Source organism: Lactuca virosa, chromosome 3, assembly GCF_052849685.1.
Source record: "Lactuca virosa cultivar CGN04683 chromosome 3, Lactuca_virosa_CGN04683_v6, whole genome shotgun sequence".
Taxonomy (NCBI): Eukaryota; Viridiplantae; Streptophyta; class Magnoliopsida; order Asterales; family Asteraceae; genus Lactuca; species Lactuca virosa.
The window spans coordinates 18,478,151-18,497,504 of NC_136428.1; the positions used below are offsets into that span (position 1 = coordinate 18,478,151).

General features: G+C 35.1%; 1 protein-coding gene across 1 annotated transcript; it reads right to left on the minus strand.

The window, feature by feature from the left end:
* Positions 1 to 6,340: 6,340 nt before the first annotated feature.
* LOC145163321 (uncharacterized) lies at positions 6,341 to 8,478 on the minus strand. Its single transcript, XM_079082162.1, has 4 exons — positions 7,138 to 8,478; positions 6,905 to 7,057; positions 6,578 to 6,827; positions 6,341 to 6,510 (listed from the first exon to the last, which is right to left on the minus strand). The coding sequence occupies exons 1-4, from the start codon at positions 8,476 to 8,478 to the stop codon at positions 6,341 to 6,343; spliced, it is 1,914 nt and encodes a 637-aa protein (XP_078938288.1).
* Between the last annotated feature and the right edge of the window lie 10,876 nt (positions 8,479 to 19,354).

A 19,354-nucleotide genomic window follows, 5' to 3' on the forward strand; every position in this document is an offset into this window, starting at 1 on the left:
TGAAATATCAGGTTAGGGATTGAATAACATTGTATTTGAGACTGATATTTAGTCATTGAAAAACAATATTAGAGACTAAGTTAGTTAGTTTAGAAGACTGATATTTAGTCCCAAATGATATTAAAAGGGACTGATAGGACACAAAACAAAGATTTCAATGAAAATATTAGAGATTGAATAATATATTATAAAGGGCTAATATTCAGTCTCTAAAAGATAGTATCAGGGACTGATATGATATCAAATTGGGGATCTGAATAAAACAAATTAGAGACTGAATGACATATTATCTAAGACTGATTTTCAGTCTTGGATACGTTGATGAATTAGGGACTAATTTTCAGTCCCAGATACAAAAAAATCGATTATCTAAGATTAGGTCTCGGGGACTATCTAAATCAGTCCATGATTCTCATTAGAGACTGATTTTTTACTCTCAGGGACTGATTCTGTCAGTCTCTGAAACCCCTTTTTCTTGTAGTGTGTATATGCGTGACGTAGCTAAACCGATGTGCAACGTAGATTTACGTACGATGTAAGTAAACCTACGCCTGGTGTAGACCTACGCAATGCATAGTTGTAGTTACGTGTAACATATACCCAAAATTTTGAATTTCCAAATTAACCACAAGGGACGATCTAGGAAACGGGTGTTACATGAAGCATCATATGTGTCGCAAGAACAGAACATGAAGGTGGCGAAAGGGGCAAATGAGCAGCTTCAAACTTAAGTCTGTCTAAAACTGACCACTATTCATAGCCGACTGGCTGAAAACCAACCGAAACAAAATCCAGATTAGCTATTGCTGAAAATCACAGCTTAATACCAATATTGTTCATACGCCAATACTAAAATTAATATGTTATATAATTAACACATTGGTAAATATGTTTTAACTTTTTAGACCATTGAACTTTGTCATGTCATTCAACATCAATTCATTAAACTATCATTATAGATGATTATATGGTAATAGTGGACATCTCAAAAGTTTTTTTTACTTTTGATGCATGAGCTTCCCACTACACTTAATCCCTTAGGCTGGAGAGAGTGGTGTCAAGTTTGTCACGGTCTAGGTAGACGCCACCTAGGATTTTCCACACTGCTTAAAATTTTTGCTATTTACATGGCGTGGGTTGCCACATATACCATGCTTTTTCTAAAATTAATTAATATGTAAAAATAAAAATTTCAAACATATTATCTTTTGAAAAACTAAATTTTCATTAAATTTGAAAATCAAATTACAACACTCACAAAAAAACATAGAATTTCAAATTACGAACCTAGAAATTTAAATAACGAAACCACGAAAGTAAAATAACGAAACCTAGATGTTATATTTTTTTGCAACCTTCTCTTTTGATTTTATCGTCATTTCTTTTTTGCGTCTGGTGAGAGCGCTAGTGTCTCTCGTTAAGATAACCATGGAACAGTTTTTTTCTTTCTATTGTGCGACCGCCAAATATTGTTCCAAGGATGACTTCGAGTTGTCCATTTTGGTTGTTAGTTGGTCGATGTCACTCGAACCACTTGCCACCGCTTTTCCCTTTCACTTGGCTTGGTCTCTTCCCATGGGAGGAGTGGCTCTTGGAACCTTAAAATGCTCCTCTTTATTGAAGTCAATCCCAACATACGCATCGGACAATCGAGTATACGTCGTTTCAAATGTTTTGGTTCTTTTAGAAGAACCACCCATAAACGTTTCATAAGCTGGTTACCTCTTGCCAATTTTTTGACAATTTCACAATATTCCAAACATGTAGGAATTTGAAATTCGCCCATTTCTGACTCCGGTATACTTCAAAAGCTTTTTTCAAAATTGTTTCGTCATTTGCACCACTTTGCCATTGTCATTTGACACTCGAAAACGTCACATTAAACTCCATCACCACTTTGTTGACATTTCTCAACTTCGAGTAAATTTGGTCCTTTTTCCAGGTAGTCTCCAAGGTTAATTTTCGCGAGAAAATGCCTTGTAATTTTCTGGAAAAAAATTGGACAATTTTGGTTTCTTCCGACCATTAGATCTTCAGAAACATCCACCCACGCACGAGCCAATACCTTTTCTTCGGCCGCAGTCCATTGTCTTGGAATCGTCTTTCCACTTTTCTTGGGTTATGGTCGAATCTCTTCTGGATCCAATTCTGTTTCGAGGACGAATTCGGGTTCTCCTTGAGTTTGGAAATTCATTGGGGAGTCGAGATGTAACATCCCCCATCTGGCACGTGTCATAATATTGTCCGCTTTGTGCTCCCGACACGAAAACTTCCCAAGGGTCACCCATATTTGAATTGCTCTCGCCCGTGCACGCTTAAATACAGAGTTTGTATGCGATCTGCTGTCCTCACAGATTTAAAATGTGTTGTGATGGGGAAGGTATCAACACCCCTTATAAGGAATACTTAGTTCTCCTTCCCATCCGATGTGGGATTAGGTGCAACCCACCTTCACCCCCTAGGAAATTTTCGTGCCAATAGCCCAAAGAAGACAATATTGTGATACATGTCATAGGGAGATGTTACAAATGGTATCAGAGCTAGGGCACGGGTCGATGTGTTCAACGGGGACATCGAACCCTATAATGGGGGCGAAGGTGGGTTGCACCTAATCTCACATCGGCTGGGAAGGAGAACTAAGATTCCTTATAAGGGGTGTTGATACCTTCCCTATCACAACACGTTTTAAAGTCATGAGGGCAAGAAATTCCATAAGAACTTTGAAATTAAGCGTGCCCGGGCGAGAGAAATTCAGGGATGGGTGACCTCCTGGGAAGTTTTCGTGTCGAGAGCCCAAAGCGGACAATATTATGATACGTGCCAGATGAGAGATGTTACAAATGGTATCAGAGCTATGACACGAATCGATGTGTTCGACGAGGACGTCAAGCCCTATATTGGGGGGTGAAGGTGGGTTGCACCTGATCCCACATCGAATGGGAAAGAGAACGAAACATTTCCTTATAAGGGGTGTGGATACTTTCCCTGTCACAACGTGTTTTAAAGCCATGAGGACAACAAATATCATAAGAACTCTGCAGTTAAGCATGCCCGAGCGAGAGCAATCCAAGGATGGGTGACCCGCTGGGAAGTTTTCGTGACGGAAGCCCAAAGAGGACAATATTGCGATACGTGTCAGAGGGAGATGTTACACGAGAAGATTGTCAAATGGGTTGAAGTCATTTTCCATTTGGGATTGGAGTTGGGATGAGAAGTTCATTTGATGTTGGTTTTGAAATTGAGGTTGATTTTGGACTTGATATTTGTAGTAAACACCACCAAAGTGTAAATTTAAAGGTGAATAAATAGACGATCACTTTGGCTTTGGACGAAATTTAGTGAAGAATGTGAGATTGAGTTTGTGTTTTGGGTGTTTCTTTTGGTATTTTTTGGAGTTTTTGGGTTGGAAGGAGAAACCAATTCTTCACAAAAGTGAGGTTGTTTGAGTGAAAAATTAAAGGTAAAATGGGATGAAATATGGTATATAGTAGTATTTATATAGGGTAGAAAAAAAGGGTATTTTTAGAAAAAAAAATTTTGAAAAAATGGTATAAAATCTAAGAATCAAAATCAAAAAATAAATAAGATAATAAAAGGTTAAAGAATACTAAATGGCTATAATAAAAGTGGTATCATTAGAAACACTCTTTACATGATACTAACAGGATATATATTTAGGCCGAGCTATATAACAATTGATATAGATATAGATATTAAAAATATACATAACGTAATTTTTAAAACACGAATTACACACGATAAATCTACGAATGTAGTATGTTAACAAAACAACACATGAAACATCGAATTATGTATCCATTTCTTAACCCAAATCATCCGTCAATCAATCGCTGACATGAAACACGTATCTACTAATTTTGGCAAAATTTGAAAAGCAAACGTATATTATAGTTCCATTTATTACATAAGTTTTGGTATTAGAACAAGCGACAGCTTGTTGATAAGTAAACTTTGGACCCCCCACAAAGATCGGCCATCCTTGTTCACATAGCATCATGTCCAATTGTTCATGTGATTAAACTGTTTGTTTTTTTATCTGTATTGAAACACAAAATTATTAAATAATGTTTAAGCAAAATAGATGACAAAACGAAAGAGTATACAATCCACTGTATCGCGTGGTGGGTTTGCCGTGACATTTAGAAGCAGCTAGTAGGAACACTATCCGACTAGAATTTTCCCCACCAGATGAGACCTTTCATTGGAGAAACTCACCGTACCTCTTTCCTCTTCCTTAGGCTATACAGTGTCATGTTCAAAACACTGGCGGTATACTGATCTAGACCCATTACCTGTGGTAAACATGGACCAATTTTTCTACCGACGGTAAAAGTTGAATGTTTGAGAGTTTGTGAGTTGTGACTGTGGGGAGGCATTGCTACTACTTTATTTTTTTATTTTTTTGGTAGGCAAATAGATTACCACACCCTACTCATAGGTAAAATATTTTTTTCATAGGTAAAGTCTACTTAAAATTAATTTTTTTTGTTCACCCTCTATAAATAAAGGGTAAATTACACCGTTGGTCCCCGTGCATATGCCAGAAAGCGTGTTTAGTCCCTATTTCCAAAATTTAACTCGTGCAGTCCCTCGTTGTTATTTATCTTGCACGATTAGTCCCTATGCACGTTAACTGTTAAATGCTTCCGTTTAAGCTACCCACGTGCCTTGCACGCAGGGGCATTTTCGTCTTTTCAGGGTTTGTGTCCATTCTTAATGCCGTTGCACCTTAAAATCTTATAAAACACTGCAACCCTCTTTTCCTCTGCTATCCTCTCCTTCGTCTCCTCCCATCGTTCGATCGATTTCTTCCAAATAGATAACAATGATCGATATTAAATGCAATTGTGGAGCCACTACAGTGATTCGCACATCTTATAGCAAAAGAAACCCTGGGAAACTCTACTATGCTTGTACAGTAAAGGTAAGGTTAATGATTTTAATTTCGTTCTTCATCTTCTCTAATTTTGCCCTAATTCTTCATCTACTTTAATTGGTTCAGGGACCATTATGCAAGTTCATAGGATGGGTGAATGATTATGATCAGGACTGTGATTGTATGGAGTTTAGGATGAAACTTGAAGAACAAAATCAAAAATTGAAGCTTTACCTAGTTATTAGCTGGGTTTTTTTTGTTTCAGTCCTTATATATAAAGTGTAGGTTTAGTAATGAAGTTGTTTTTTTTTTTGGAAAGAGAAAAATTTGCGTGTGGCAAGGATCGAACCCGAGTCCATTTGTTCCTCCTTCCCTCCGCCTTACCAGTTGATCTACCAAGGAACATTAGTAATGAAGTTGTTAGTATTTTGTTATGTGTATTTTGTATTGTTATTTGTATTATGAAAAAACCTTCAATTCCAGTTACCATATGTTGTGTAATCATAATGTGGTGTTATCAGTTGGTGTTCAAATTTAATGGAAATGTGGTATTTGCAACATATGCAATATACCATTCAATACATGTAGCATCCAATATAACAATAAAAAGGACAAAATTTAAAATATCCAAGATAACCATTTACCATTAACATAAAGGGACATCCAAAATAGCAACATAGTGTTATGGCATACATATAGTTATCCTAGATAGCAACAAAGTATCAAAATACAAAACATAACAACAAAGTAATATGGCAGTAAATGCCTAACAAAAACATAGTTATCCTTCATGATCATGATAACAAACTACAAATTCTCAAAGCATGGGGCTTTTTCCCTTCTTCCCAACTCCTTTATTTACACCACCACTGCTACCTACTGCACCTTCTCCTGTTCCATTCCCTGCTGCACCTTCTCCTGTTCCATTCCCAGTCTGTGATTGTCCCTTGCAGGTCCTTCCATTATGTCCCACATTTCCACATTTTGTGCATGTTACAGATTTCCATTTTGTGGACACTCCATCATCTTCTGTTGCAGATCTTTTTTTTTTTTTTGGTCTGCCAATAGGGACACGATACTTTGGTGGTATCAACTTGGTAGGACATGTGCTTTTTTCCCACAAAAACCTCCCATTAATAGGTTCAACTTTGAAGACATACATTTTTTTCCAAGTCTTGAGCCAATATGTTGGGTGAACCCATGTCTCAGGTATTCCAACATTTTCATTGTTAAGCCTCATATCCCATATAGCTGCTATACTATGTTTGCAGGGCATGCCTGTCAGTTCCCACCTGTTACATGAACAAGTTTGTTGTTCCATATTAACCACATACTGATTAGCACCTTCACTTGTAACCTGGTACTTCCCATTGCCACAGAACACTGCCCTACACTGTACTACCCTTTCTTTAGTTTTTTGAAGGGTCTTAGTGGATGTAGGAGTTAATGGGCCATTAGCTTTGCAATTTCTTTTTGAACCATGACAATTTTCCTCATGATATACTCCCTAATAAACTCCAAGCAACTGATAATTGGCTTATCACGACCCTTCACTATCTTGCTATTCAAACTCTCACACATATTATTCAACAAAGCATCACAATGTGCCCTCCCTGATATAACACAACTGTATTAGATTATATTTAAAAAATATACACTTATCAACATAATATTATATACCTGAGAAGTGGGATCTGGACCAGTGCTTAGGTGGAATAGAATTAAGCCAGTCATATGCTTCACTGTTAAGTTTATTTAGTTCTTCCATGGCACTGTTGAATTGTGGTATGGTGGTACATGTTGCACAATTCCAAAGACAATCCTTGAATTCCTTGCCCCTCCATTTACGTTTCATGTTCTCATGAAGATGCCTTAGGCAATATCTATGCTCTGCTGCTGGGAAAAGTTTCTCAAGTGCAGGCAATAACCCCTAAATCATCAAAAGAGTGAAGTTGCTTATTGAATTGTAAAACATGTAGGTGAAAATGAATGGAGAACTTTAGTTACCTTCTGTCTGTCTGATATGAAAGTGAAGTTGGAGTTTGCATACAAACCAAGATCATCTCCTAAGTTAGTTAAAAACCAGGTCCATGAATTAAAGTTCTCTGCTTCAACAACTGCATATGCCAAAGGGTATGTGCAATTGTTCCCATCTAAACCCTGAATTATCATGTCAAACATAGTAATAAGCAAACAGTTAACTATGGTCAAACATTAATAAAAAATGATTATGCACATACCACTGCTGTCAGGATCATACCATGGTATGGACCCTTCATGAATGCACCATCAAGCCCTAGTAAATCTCTTTTCCCTGCTGCAAAGCCACTTTTCAGTGGACCAAGACAAATGTATACTCGTTCAAATACCCTGGTCTCAGATGCATAACATGGTTCACTTTGCACTTGAAGTTTGACTGTGGTGTTTGGATTTCTACTCTGCACCTCCTGTAAGTAGTCTCTTAGACACGAGTACTGAGCAGCAAAATCTCCCCTAATTGATTCCAGGGCTTTCGTTTTCGCCCTATGAACTTTCATGTCTGACAATCCAACTTGGTATTTCTTCTCAAGCATCTCACGTAATGCTCTAAGTGGTATTTCTGGGTTTGACTCCATTGTGTCAATAATTTGTTCAGAGAGAAACTTGTAGTTGCATGCCCTAATTTTCCTTGTTTGAACACATGTATGTTCCTTTTCATAGGTCTTAACAGTCCAGTTAATGTCTTTTTTCCACTTACTCACTAGTAGGACCCATGGGCATTTATGAATAGAACCATCTTTGACTTTCTTTTTCTTTTGACTTGGTACCACTTTGTCATTACTCACAATGGCCCCACCTGTTTCTAATATCCCAAGGTTTGGTATTGTCCCTTTACAAACCACTCTAATCCTGTTTTTGTCATTCTTGACGAAGTCTAACTCCCTTCTACTCTGTATGGAATGAAGATAAATTTGTTGTTTAACTTCCTTGGATATGCTAAAAGTCTGGTGGATGTAAAATGGATCTTTGACAGCAGATGCTTCATTCTTATGTGCTCTTTGTAAATCTCTTATCTTCTTCCTTTTTTTACTAGCTTCACCCTCATCTGATGAAGATGCAGATACTAATTCTTCAGTGTCTATAACCTCTAATTCTTCATCACCTTCTACTGCTTCATCTCGATCATCAGGAAAACTTCCAACCCACTCCACCTCTTTGTCAATGTTGAGGTGAAAGTTCTTCATATCAACGTCTGGATCATCTAACAAGTTATCTTCATCAACTATGTAATCACTATCTTGACTGTCTTCACTATCTTCATTGTCTTCACTATCATGACTGTCTTTACTAGCTTGACTGTCTTCACCTGCTTTTTCAATATTTGGTTCATCTTGTTCCATAGGAGTCCCACCAAACGGTTCACACCATTCAAATGTATCATCCCACCCATCAACATTAGGACATGTGCTTCCCATCATTGGTTCAGTCAAAGGGCTTTTAATTCTTGGTATATAGGCAGGGGTTGGCTCAACTGTTTCATTCAATGTAACAGGGGGTTGTTCCAAGGTTGTTTCAGGTAATGTACTAGGGGGTTGGTCCATAGTTTCTACATTCTAAAAAACAGGGGCTTCTTCACTAGGACCATCCCCTGAATTTGACCATGTCAATAACAACCTTTTACGACAAAGGGACTCAGGAATTTTGTGTATCTTAATCTTTGCAGGGTTTGGGGACATTTGATACGTATGCAGCTTGGTTTCCCAAAACTCTGTATACACTTCTATCACCTTGTGTTCATAAACGTATGACCTAAAGTGGTTTATATCTTCGTCACAACCCAAAGCATACAACCCAAAATCTAAATCGCAGGTTGGTCGTTTGAAATGGTAGTAAATACTTTTACCTGGTTCCACACAATCAAGCAATTCCATTATCTCATCCATATCATGCACCGAGAACAAGTCACTATCAATGTCATCAATATATTTCATCTTCCCCTTTATGTATTTGCGGCCTGGAAACTTCATAAAAACTCCACCATAGTTCAATCGTATCGAGAACATACATGGATTGTCAGCTGCGAACCCAAAAAATAAAAAATCAAATAATTTTTTTTACCTTTTAGGAACGTATAATGGATGATCAACTGAAAATGTAGAAAATTTTACCGTATGAGCTTTGGAGATCGTATTCCTCCCATTCTTGCCTAATCCTCCAGTTGACCATCGTAGAAAACTAGGGTTTTCTTGTGCAATGATAAGGGTCGACGGAGGATGAAACGAGAAATGATCGGTTATCGAAGTCGCGCCATAATGGTTCATGTACACAAACCCTGAAAAGACGAAAATGCCCCTGCGTGCAAGGCACGTGGGTAGCTTAAACGGAAGCATTTAACAGTTAACGTGCATAGGGACTAACCGTGCAAGATAAATAACAACGAGGGACTACACGAGTTAAATTTTGGAAATAGGGACTAAACACGCTTTCTGGCATATGCACGAGGGACCAACGGTGTAATTTACCCATAAATATATTACCACACCCTACTCATAGGTAAAATATTTTTTTGGTAGGCAAATAGATTACCACACCCTACTCACAGGTAAAATATTTTTTTCATAGGTAAAGTCTACTTAAAATTAATTTTTTTTGTTCACCCTGTATAAATAAAAACTAAACTAACTCATTCAGTCACACTTTCATTCAACGGGTCAAAGACACACACACAAAAAAAAAACAAAAAAAAAACAAAAAAAAAGGTCAAAGGCATGTAACAGTTTACGCAAAAAAACAATCATTTTTCGAGAGAGAAACTTGACATGGTTTTAAGGGTGAAATCAGAAATAAGGGGGAAATATATATAGCATGTAGGCTTATTTCATTTATTGTTATGTTTTAGTTACGTAATTATTATATATACTAATTTTAATTGGAAAATGAGAAAAAAATAATTTTCTCTTTGAAAACTAAAAATCAATACATCTTAGTTATCATCGTACAATGAATGAGAAGGAAAACGGGCAACAAGTTGCGCCGTTAAGCCATTTTGTATGATAAAGTCAATTCTTTTGAAGATTACATCCATAGATCCAGGGGATATAACATTAGTATGCATGATCCGTTGTACTCTACTAAGAAGCTCTATCGCATCTGGCGCAAGGAAACCAAACGTATAAAATGCAAATGGTATGAACACGTGTTGATTTTCCATGCATGGTTTCTCATGTTTGGTGACCGTGCATGTAGCAACTTTTAATGCAGTCTGTCCCGTCGTGAAACCCCCGACCCTCAAGCTTACGAGAGGAGATACCCATGTAAGTTCCACGCATGCGTGTTTCCCTCCAACCCATCCAAAAATCAAAACGTCGGTCGGTCTAAGGGTTGACCTTCCTTCTGTCGGGTCAGTTAGGAAATTCACAGGAGCCTCTTTCTTGGCGGAAACCCCGACACGCTTACATTTGTCGACCAAAACATCCCTAACCATATCATGCCTGTATTTGAACCCTAGGAGTTCTTTGCAAGGAACTGCATGCTCGCCAAAAGAGTCCAAACATGCCCTGCGGCACACTGGACATATCCCATCAGCTGGGAATATTGGAATCATGAGTTGATATTTGAGGATGGTACGATACTCCACAAGAGACATATGTTGGCCAAGCCTATCTATAGGGATAGCTAGAAGAAAATCTTGAGCATGTGGTGCACGTAAACACTGGAAAACTACTTTCTGTCAAGCCGTCATATTGAAATTCACTTCCATATCTTGGACAATTTTACTAAAAAGGGCACTCGCCAGTGCATTCTGGGATTTAGGGGGTGTCCTTAGTAGTAAAACTGCTAAGGTCATTGTACGAAAGCTTGTTACGAAGAGAATCTAAGGCACAAGCATAATCAAAATCCATACCATAAATACCGCTATCCCGTAAGATATGGTCTTGCAATACCCAAGATTGGGCCCTTTAGGCAACAAAAGCATATGAGGTAGCCTCTACTACCGAGTATAAACCCAAAACACCAAACTGAATGGGTAGGGAAGCAATTCGCCACTGTATGTCGCCAATGAAAGGGCCACCACACACCACAATGTCCTCAATCACCCCGCGCAACCCATTATCGAAGAACAACGTCGCCTCCTCCATGTGAACGGGTTGGCACGTCCTCAGTCCAAAGAAAAGTTTAGCAATACCTATACAAGACCGAAGTAGAAGGAGCTCACTCTGCAGGTCAGGCAATTATGGAAGAATGCGCATCAGCTCTCTTTATGGCTAAGTTGCTAATGAAACTAGCATCTCTACTAACAGCTCCCCCGAGAAGTTTCACCCCCAATGGCGGCCTCCCGATGCCAACTGGGAATAGCCCCTCACACAGCTTCCTTCCATCACACGAGGGCCAAAAGAGCTCGATTTTCTTGATATTCAACTGAAGGCCCAGTTTTGGGCCAATAGCCTTAATGATGTCTATCGCTTTGGGCACCTCCTCAGAATCTTCAATAAGTGTGCCATCATCAAGGTACCATGCATGGAGAAGAAGCTTGCAATTGTCTCTAATATTATGTTAGAGTGGGTGCAACACAAGGGCAAAGAGAAGTGGTCCCAAGGGGTCTCCTTGTTGAACTCCAGTAGTAGACCAAATATACGTGTCTCCTAGATATAACCTTGTTGCTTGACCATATAGGAATTCTACCCACAAGGATATAGAAGGGCACCTCAATCTGACCTCATGAAGTAATGCGGATCTGTCAACAAGGTTACAGGTATTGGAGAAGTCCACGGTAAGCATGGAAAAAACCCGTCATTGTGGCGCTCACTCAACACCCTGTTGGCGTTATGTAATACGGCTTCAGCGCCACCCGACACCCCGAACCCGAACTGAAAATCATTGAGATACTTGGCGATTTCTTTACCAACAACTTTCATAGCCAGCTTGGAAACCAAACGTCTCCATATAGTTCCTACTGCAATAGGTCGTATTCCTTTGTCAGGTTTTAAAAGCGGTGTAAGAGGAGCAGAGGCAACAAATTCCGCCAAACTCAAAGGGCATCTCCCCTTAGCCATAGATTAACCACACATGTAATAGCACGTAAGAGGTCTTTGGCTATAGCTGGACCTTCTCCATAAAGAGCATCTAAAATGTGTTGAGCTCTCAACTCCTCTCTCACATACGAGGTTCCTTTATGGAATGATTTAATGTCGCCAATGACATTGTCAATATCAACCACAAGGGGAGGTACTGAACATATGGTACTCGACATAGATGGTGGTGACTTGTGTGGATGGTTACCCTCTAATGCCTTCGTGGTAGCATCCTCGTATGGAGCAACCCTCGAGGAACATAATACTTTCACTGTCGCTGTGAAATGCCCATCTGCAACCTTACGGAGACATTGTCTGACATTGGTGTTGCTCCATGTTCTATCCTCCTGAATGTACTCTTCTTTTTTGCCTTGTTGCTCCAGCCTTGCATTGTCAACCAAATTTTTAACAGGCTTGGCTATACCGTCTTCTGTACCCCCAAGTAACTAATGCGCTTAGGATGTTACGATGTTGCAAGGACTTCCTGTTCCCAGACCTACTTTCTTGCCTATTCGTGGGCCTGAAAACCTGAAGAGTACACCTAGGAAGAATTAACAATGTAACCCACACTTTAATGGATCCGGGATGAACATCCACCATGGAAAGGGCTACTTTCAAAGCCTGAGAGAAAGCCATACGACAGTTATGAGGGATGCTTTTGACTGTGGTGATAGGTATCTTAAACACAAGATCAAGGAGCTGAACATCCAACATCAACCCCTCATTGACTGCGGTGATTGGAAAATGAAAAATATAGTTTTATATTCTTTGGCCACAATATTTTTACATTTCATATTTTGGCGATAACAATTTCATATATTGATAGATTTGATCCCTGAGTACAAAATAAGTTATACATTGCCCCTACAAATTACAGAAAATATCAATGTACAGATTTTTTTACAGAAACGATCAATTTGTTTAAGAATTTCATATGTTGGTAGGTTTAGTCACTGTGTTGAAAATAAATTACAAAAATTGTCTATGTAATTTATAGAAAACTTTATTGTGCATATTTTATTTACAAAAACGGTTCATGTGTTTAAAAAATTACAAAAATGCTCAATTCCTAATAGTAAATTTACAGATTACGATCCCTGCAAAACGGGGTAATCGCACCTTAGTTTTGACTATTTAGTTTAGATCGATTAAAAAATGATTTTTTATCAAACTTGAGTCTTTTTATAAATAAATAATATTTGTTATATAATTATTAAATAATATTAAAAAAGGCAATGAGAGCATGGTTCTAAAAAACGTGTCATAGGGCGCCTCAAGGCGTGCCCTGACGTAAGGCGTGGTGTAGCCGTTACGAAAACGTCCAATGCGGGTTTGTTAAACGTGACGCCCAAATAACGTGTCAAGGCGCGCCTTATCGCGATATGACGCGAGTTTTTTTTCAAGGCGCGAGTTTTTTTTTTTATTTTTTTTTTATTGGGCCTAAAATAATTGTATTTTTGTTAACTTTTTATATTAAATACTAATATAAAACTACTAAAAACTTGATATACTTGATAAAAATCAATAATTATATGATTTATCTTTTTTAATATATATAAAATAGTCACGCCTTGAAAAACGTTATGACTCGCTAAGACTTGTCATGACTTAACTTTTACTTTGCTGCTAAGTCACGCCTCACGTTATTTAGAATGAGGTTATCATTTCCTACGAAAAAGGAACGTGAAAGGCAAATTACGTGTAGCTGACACCCCAACTGAAGTTAGTCATTTTCGGAATAAGACGTGGGACAACTATATAAGAGTTATGCAGTATAAGATTTCTCTCGTCCACTAGTAGGATCTCTCGCAGACTCGCACTAATTTAACCATGTACAAAATTCAAAAAAGTTGGAATCACTCTAATTAAGATAGTCAACAAAGTTCAAAAGTGTAGAATATGAGTTATAATCTTCTAAAAAGTTGAGCCTTTAATATAAAATGAGATAGTTGATGAACTTCGAAAACTAGAGAAGTGATGGAATTATACTCATGAACGCAAACAAAAATGACTCATTCACATTCTATAAAAAGGATTTGGCAAAAATATGGGCGTCTGCATGTACTAGGTCCCTTAATTCCCATGATTTATCATTTTTTTTCTTGTCGAGTTTCTTCAAGTCCAAGTTTCTTAGAATCATTTGTTTTTGGGATTCTTACACCAGCCTTGTCAATCCAAAAATCTACCAATTTTATCCTTGTTTTTCAACCAGTAAGCAGCTTTTCACAATCTTCATTTTTTATTAATAGTAAGATAAAGACAAAGATAATATATTTGTTTATTATTATATTAATTTTAGAGATCAATTTATTGATAGTTAAATTTGATTTCTAAAACACAGATAGGTCGGTTGAATTTTAGGCAGGTTTGAAAACTGCAATAGCCATATTCTACTGATTCTTTGGAGGCTTACCAAATATCTATATTTTTATATTATATGATTGTTTTTTTTTTTTGTTTTTTTTTTTTTGAAAAATATGATCTTTGGAATAATATGGGTTTTTTAATGTATTATATTTAATGAAACTCAAATAATCGATAAAAGGGTACAGCGTATTGGGCTCTTATACATCGATAAAAGGATACATCGACAATAATGGTTTTTATTTCTTTTTCTGATCATACATGATAAGATAAAACCAAAAAAGAAGTTAACCAAAATATATATGGAAATTGCACTCCCATTATCATCCATAAAACCACAAAAACGACAAGAAATTAAAAGATATAGATGCAATAATATGATTTAGATATACAACTTGATTCATGCACATACCAGGTAACATCAACTTTTGTTACAAATCACTAATATTTTTTATAAACCACATTTTTTTGAGCAGCTTTTATAAACCAAATCTAGGTTCAATTAACCGATTTAAACTGGTTCAGACTAGGTCGATTTGGCTTTATGGTACGTTAAGTTTCTATATCGAGGTGAGGTTCAATAAACCAAATAAATATTCAATATAATTTACATTCCACTTTGAAACATAAAATTAATTTTGTTCCAGTGTAATTAACTGCATCAAACCAGATCAAACAAGGTTCATATTTTTAATCATATATTAAGGTGGCGTTTGGTTTGCAGAATGTTTTTGAAGGAATTGAAATATGTTAAGGAATTGGAATCTCACAGGAATTGCAATCCAATTTCATATTCTATTTGGTTGGCAAAAATGAAATTTGAATCCAATTCCATATTATGTTTGGTTGGCAGACAATGGAACTGAAATAATATAAAATGACAATTATTTTTTTTGCTTATTTTTACTTTGTTTTATAACTTATATGTAAAAGTATATTATGTAAATTATAAAATTAGTAAATGATGGTGATGGTGGTGGTCATGAGTAGTGGCGGAGGTGGTGGGTGGTGTAGTGGTGGAGGTGGCAATGGTGGTAGTAACGATGGTGGTGATGAAGGTGGTGGCGAAGGTGTTGGTGGTGGTGGCGGAGGTGATAGCGGTGGTGGTGGCAGTGATGGTATGGTCGTAGTGGTGAGTGGTGGTGGCAGGTGGAAGGTAGTGTGGTGGTATACATGGTGACGGTGGTGGTGGTGGGTGGTTATGGCGGTGGTAGGTGCTGGTAGAGGTGGTGTGTAGCAGGTGGTGACGGCGGTCATGTGTTGTGGTGGAGGTGGTGATGGTTGTGGCGGAGGTGGTGATAGCGGTGACAATGGTCGATGGTGGTGGTGCTAGTGGGTGGAGGGTGGTGGTAGCGGAGTTATCGGTGGTGGTGACGGTGGGTGGCGGTAAAGGTGGTGGTTTGTAGCGGTGGTAGTGGGTGGTGGTAGTGGGTGGTGGTGGAGGTGGTGGTGGTGATGGCGACAGAGGGGTTTCATATGTAGTGTTAAAAGTAAATGGGTAATATGGTAACATTCAACATTCTCACTTGAAATAAATTTTAATTCCTTAAGTTTTTAGATGTAATTTATTTTCCCTCATTGGAAGGAAAATTTGACTCATTTGGGAATCTAATTCCTTTTGAAAGCTTGAACCAAACAAAGGAAAGTGATCAAATTAGATTCCAATTCTTTCTAATCCCAATGGATTCCAGCGAACCAAACGACACATAAGTTTTTACATCCAAGTAAAACAATTAATCTTTTTTGCATGTCACAACTAAACTTTTTTTTTTTAAATATAGATCTTGTGATCACAAGATTACTATGTATGACCTTTGCACATCTATGGAAAGAACTCCACAACCCTTTTAGTCAAATCCTTATTACATATGTTAGTTGTATTCAGTGGCGGTCTTGGGGTGTGTTGGTGGTGCGGTCGCACGTAACCTCCAATTATAAGGGCCTCCAAATTCAAAGGTGTATATATATATATATATATATATATATATATATATATATATATATATATATATATATATATATATATATATATATATATATATATCAAGGTTCTAAATAACGTAAGGCGTGACTTGGCGGCAATGTCAAGCCTTGAGCTTTTCCGAGCCTTGGCGAGTCATGTCGTTTGTAAGGAGTGACTTAAAGCGGCAATTTTGTATATAATTCATATTTTTATATGTATTTTCTACTATTATTCATTTTTATACACATATATGAGTCAAGGCGGCGTTTTGGTAAAGCTTGGCGGCATATACAAGCCTTGGAGTCATGGCGAGCCATGGCGAGCTTTTTAAAACCTTGATATATATATATATATATATATATATATATATATATATATATATACTAGACGAATTCTCGCGCGTTGCGCAACGCAGGTTAAAAGTATATCGTTAAAATATTGAAAAATATGTTTAAAATGATTATGTTATTGACATTAACTTTGAGATAATATTTTTATACTAATTTATATATATATATATATATATATATATATATATATATATATATATATATATATATATATATATAATCTCAATTATTTTGAACAATAATATTCATTGACATCAACCCACCTTCTTCATTAATAGAATTAAATATAATTATCTATTTAGTATTATTTTTAACAATTATTATGATTGATTAATTATATTTTTACTTATGAGGTCATTTTGTAATTTCAATAATGATGTTTATTTAAAATATAAATTATTTGTAGGTAAATGTAATTTATAATTTGATGTTATTATCATTTAAAATTATTATTCATTAATCTTAAACCACTTATTATTAATAATAAGTTAAAGAAGACTTTTAAGAAACACTTAATATTTTTATTAAAATGTGAAACATACACTAAATAATAAAATTATAATATAGACAATTTGCATTTTAAAAGAGACTTGCATGGATAATATAACATATCCATGATTTTATAATTTGATTTTATTATTTATAATTATTGTTCATTAATTTTAAAACCACTTATTATTATTAATAAGTGAAAGAAACTTTAAAAAACACTTATTATTATAATTAAAATGTTAAACATATACTAAAATATAAAGTGATAAGACATATAATTTGCATTTTAAAAGAGACTTACATGGATAATATGACATATCCATGATTTTAATTAATTATTGTTTTAAAGCAACACGAACATACAAACATGTATACAATAGTTAATTAAATTATATATATATATATATATATATATATATATATATATATATATATATATATATATATATATCGATAACACGAATGTAATTTAATTTACATTAAAAGTTCGACCACAACATACAATGATATTCTTAAAAGAATACTTAAACCAAGAAAATATAAAAAAGAATTAGTATATAACAAATTTACAAATTAAAAATTTCAACATAATAACATGGCTCGAAAAATGGTCTAAAGCCCTCAAACCAACACAAAAACCTTTAAACTTGTTTTCTTTGTGATTTTTGTTTGTGATTTGTATTTGTGTTTCTAATCAAAGAGATTGACCTTTTTATAGTAGACTATACATTAATTGTTTATTAAATATATTATATAAGTTATAAAATCTTTGAATTGTTAATCATTATTAAGAGACTTTTGAGTGGTATTCATTAAAATAGGAGATTTCAAATGCATGAGGTGTTCGCAAATTTTTGTGGGGGTTTCAAATGCATCAGGTTCAAGGGAAAATGCCTCATTTATAAGTATAGAATGATAGACGAATTCTCGCGCGTTGCGCAGCGAAGATTAACTTTGATATAATATTTTTACACTAATATATATATATATATATATATATATATATATATAATCTCTATTATTTTGAACAATAGTATTCATTGGCATCAACCCACATTCCTCATTAATAGAATTAAATATAATTATCTATTTAGTATTATTTTTAACAATTATTATTATTGATTAATTATATTTTTACTTATGAGATCATTTTCTAATTTCAATAATGATGTTCATTTAAAATACAATTTATTTATAGCTAAATGTAATTTATAATTTGATGTTATTATCATTTAAAATTGTTATTCATTAGTTTTAAACCATTTATTATTAATAATAAGTTAAAGAAGACTTTTAAGAAACACTTAATATTATTATTAAAATGTGAAACATACACTAAATAATAAAGTGATAAGATATACATTTGCATTTCAAAAGAGACTTGCATGGATAATATGACATATCCATGTAATTTGATTTTATTATTTATAATTATTGCTTATTAATTTTAAAACCACTTGTTATTATTAATAAGTGAAAGAAACTTTTAAAAAACACTTATTGTTATAATTAAAATGTTAAACATATACTAAAATATAAAGTGATAAGATAGACAATTTGCATTTTAAAAAAGGCTTACATGGATAATATGGATAATATGACATATCCATGATTTTTAATTAATTATTGTTTTGAAGCAACATGAACATACAAACATGTATACAATAGTTAATTAAATATTATATATATATATATATATATATATATCATCTTCCATAACATATGATCGATAACATGAATCTAATCTAATTTACATTAAAATTTCAACCACAACATATAAGGATATTCTTAAAAGAATACTTAAATCAAGAAAATACAAAAAAGAATTTGTATATAACAAACTTACAAATTAAAAACTTCAAAATAATAACATGGCTCGAAAAATTGTTCAAAGCCCTCAAACCAACACAAAAAACTTTAAACTTGTTTTCTTTGTGAATTTTGTATGTGATTTGTATTTGTGTGTCTACTCAAAAAGATTGACTTTTTTATAGTAGAGTATCCATTAATTATTAATTAAATATATTATATAAGTTATAAAACCTTTGAATTGTTAATCATTATTAAGAGACTTTTGAGTGGTATTCATTAAAATAGGAGGTTTCAAATGCATGAGGTGGTTGCAAAATTTTATGGGGGTTTCAAATGCATGAGGTTCAAGGAAAAATGCTAGCTTTATAAGTATGTATGATATATATATATATATATACTTTTTTCAAGAAAGTATTATTTATGT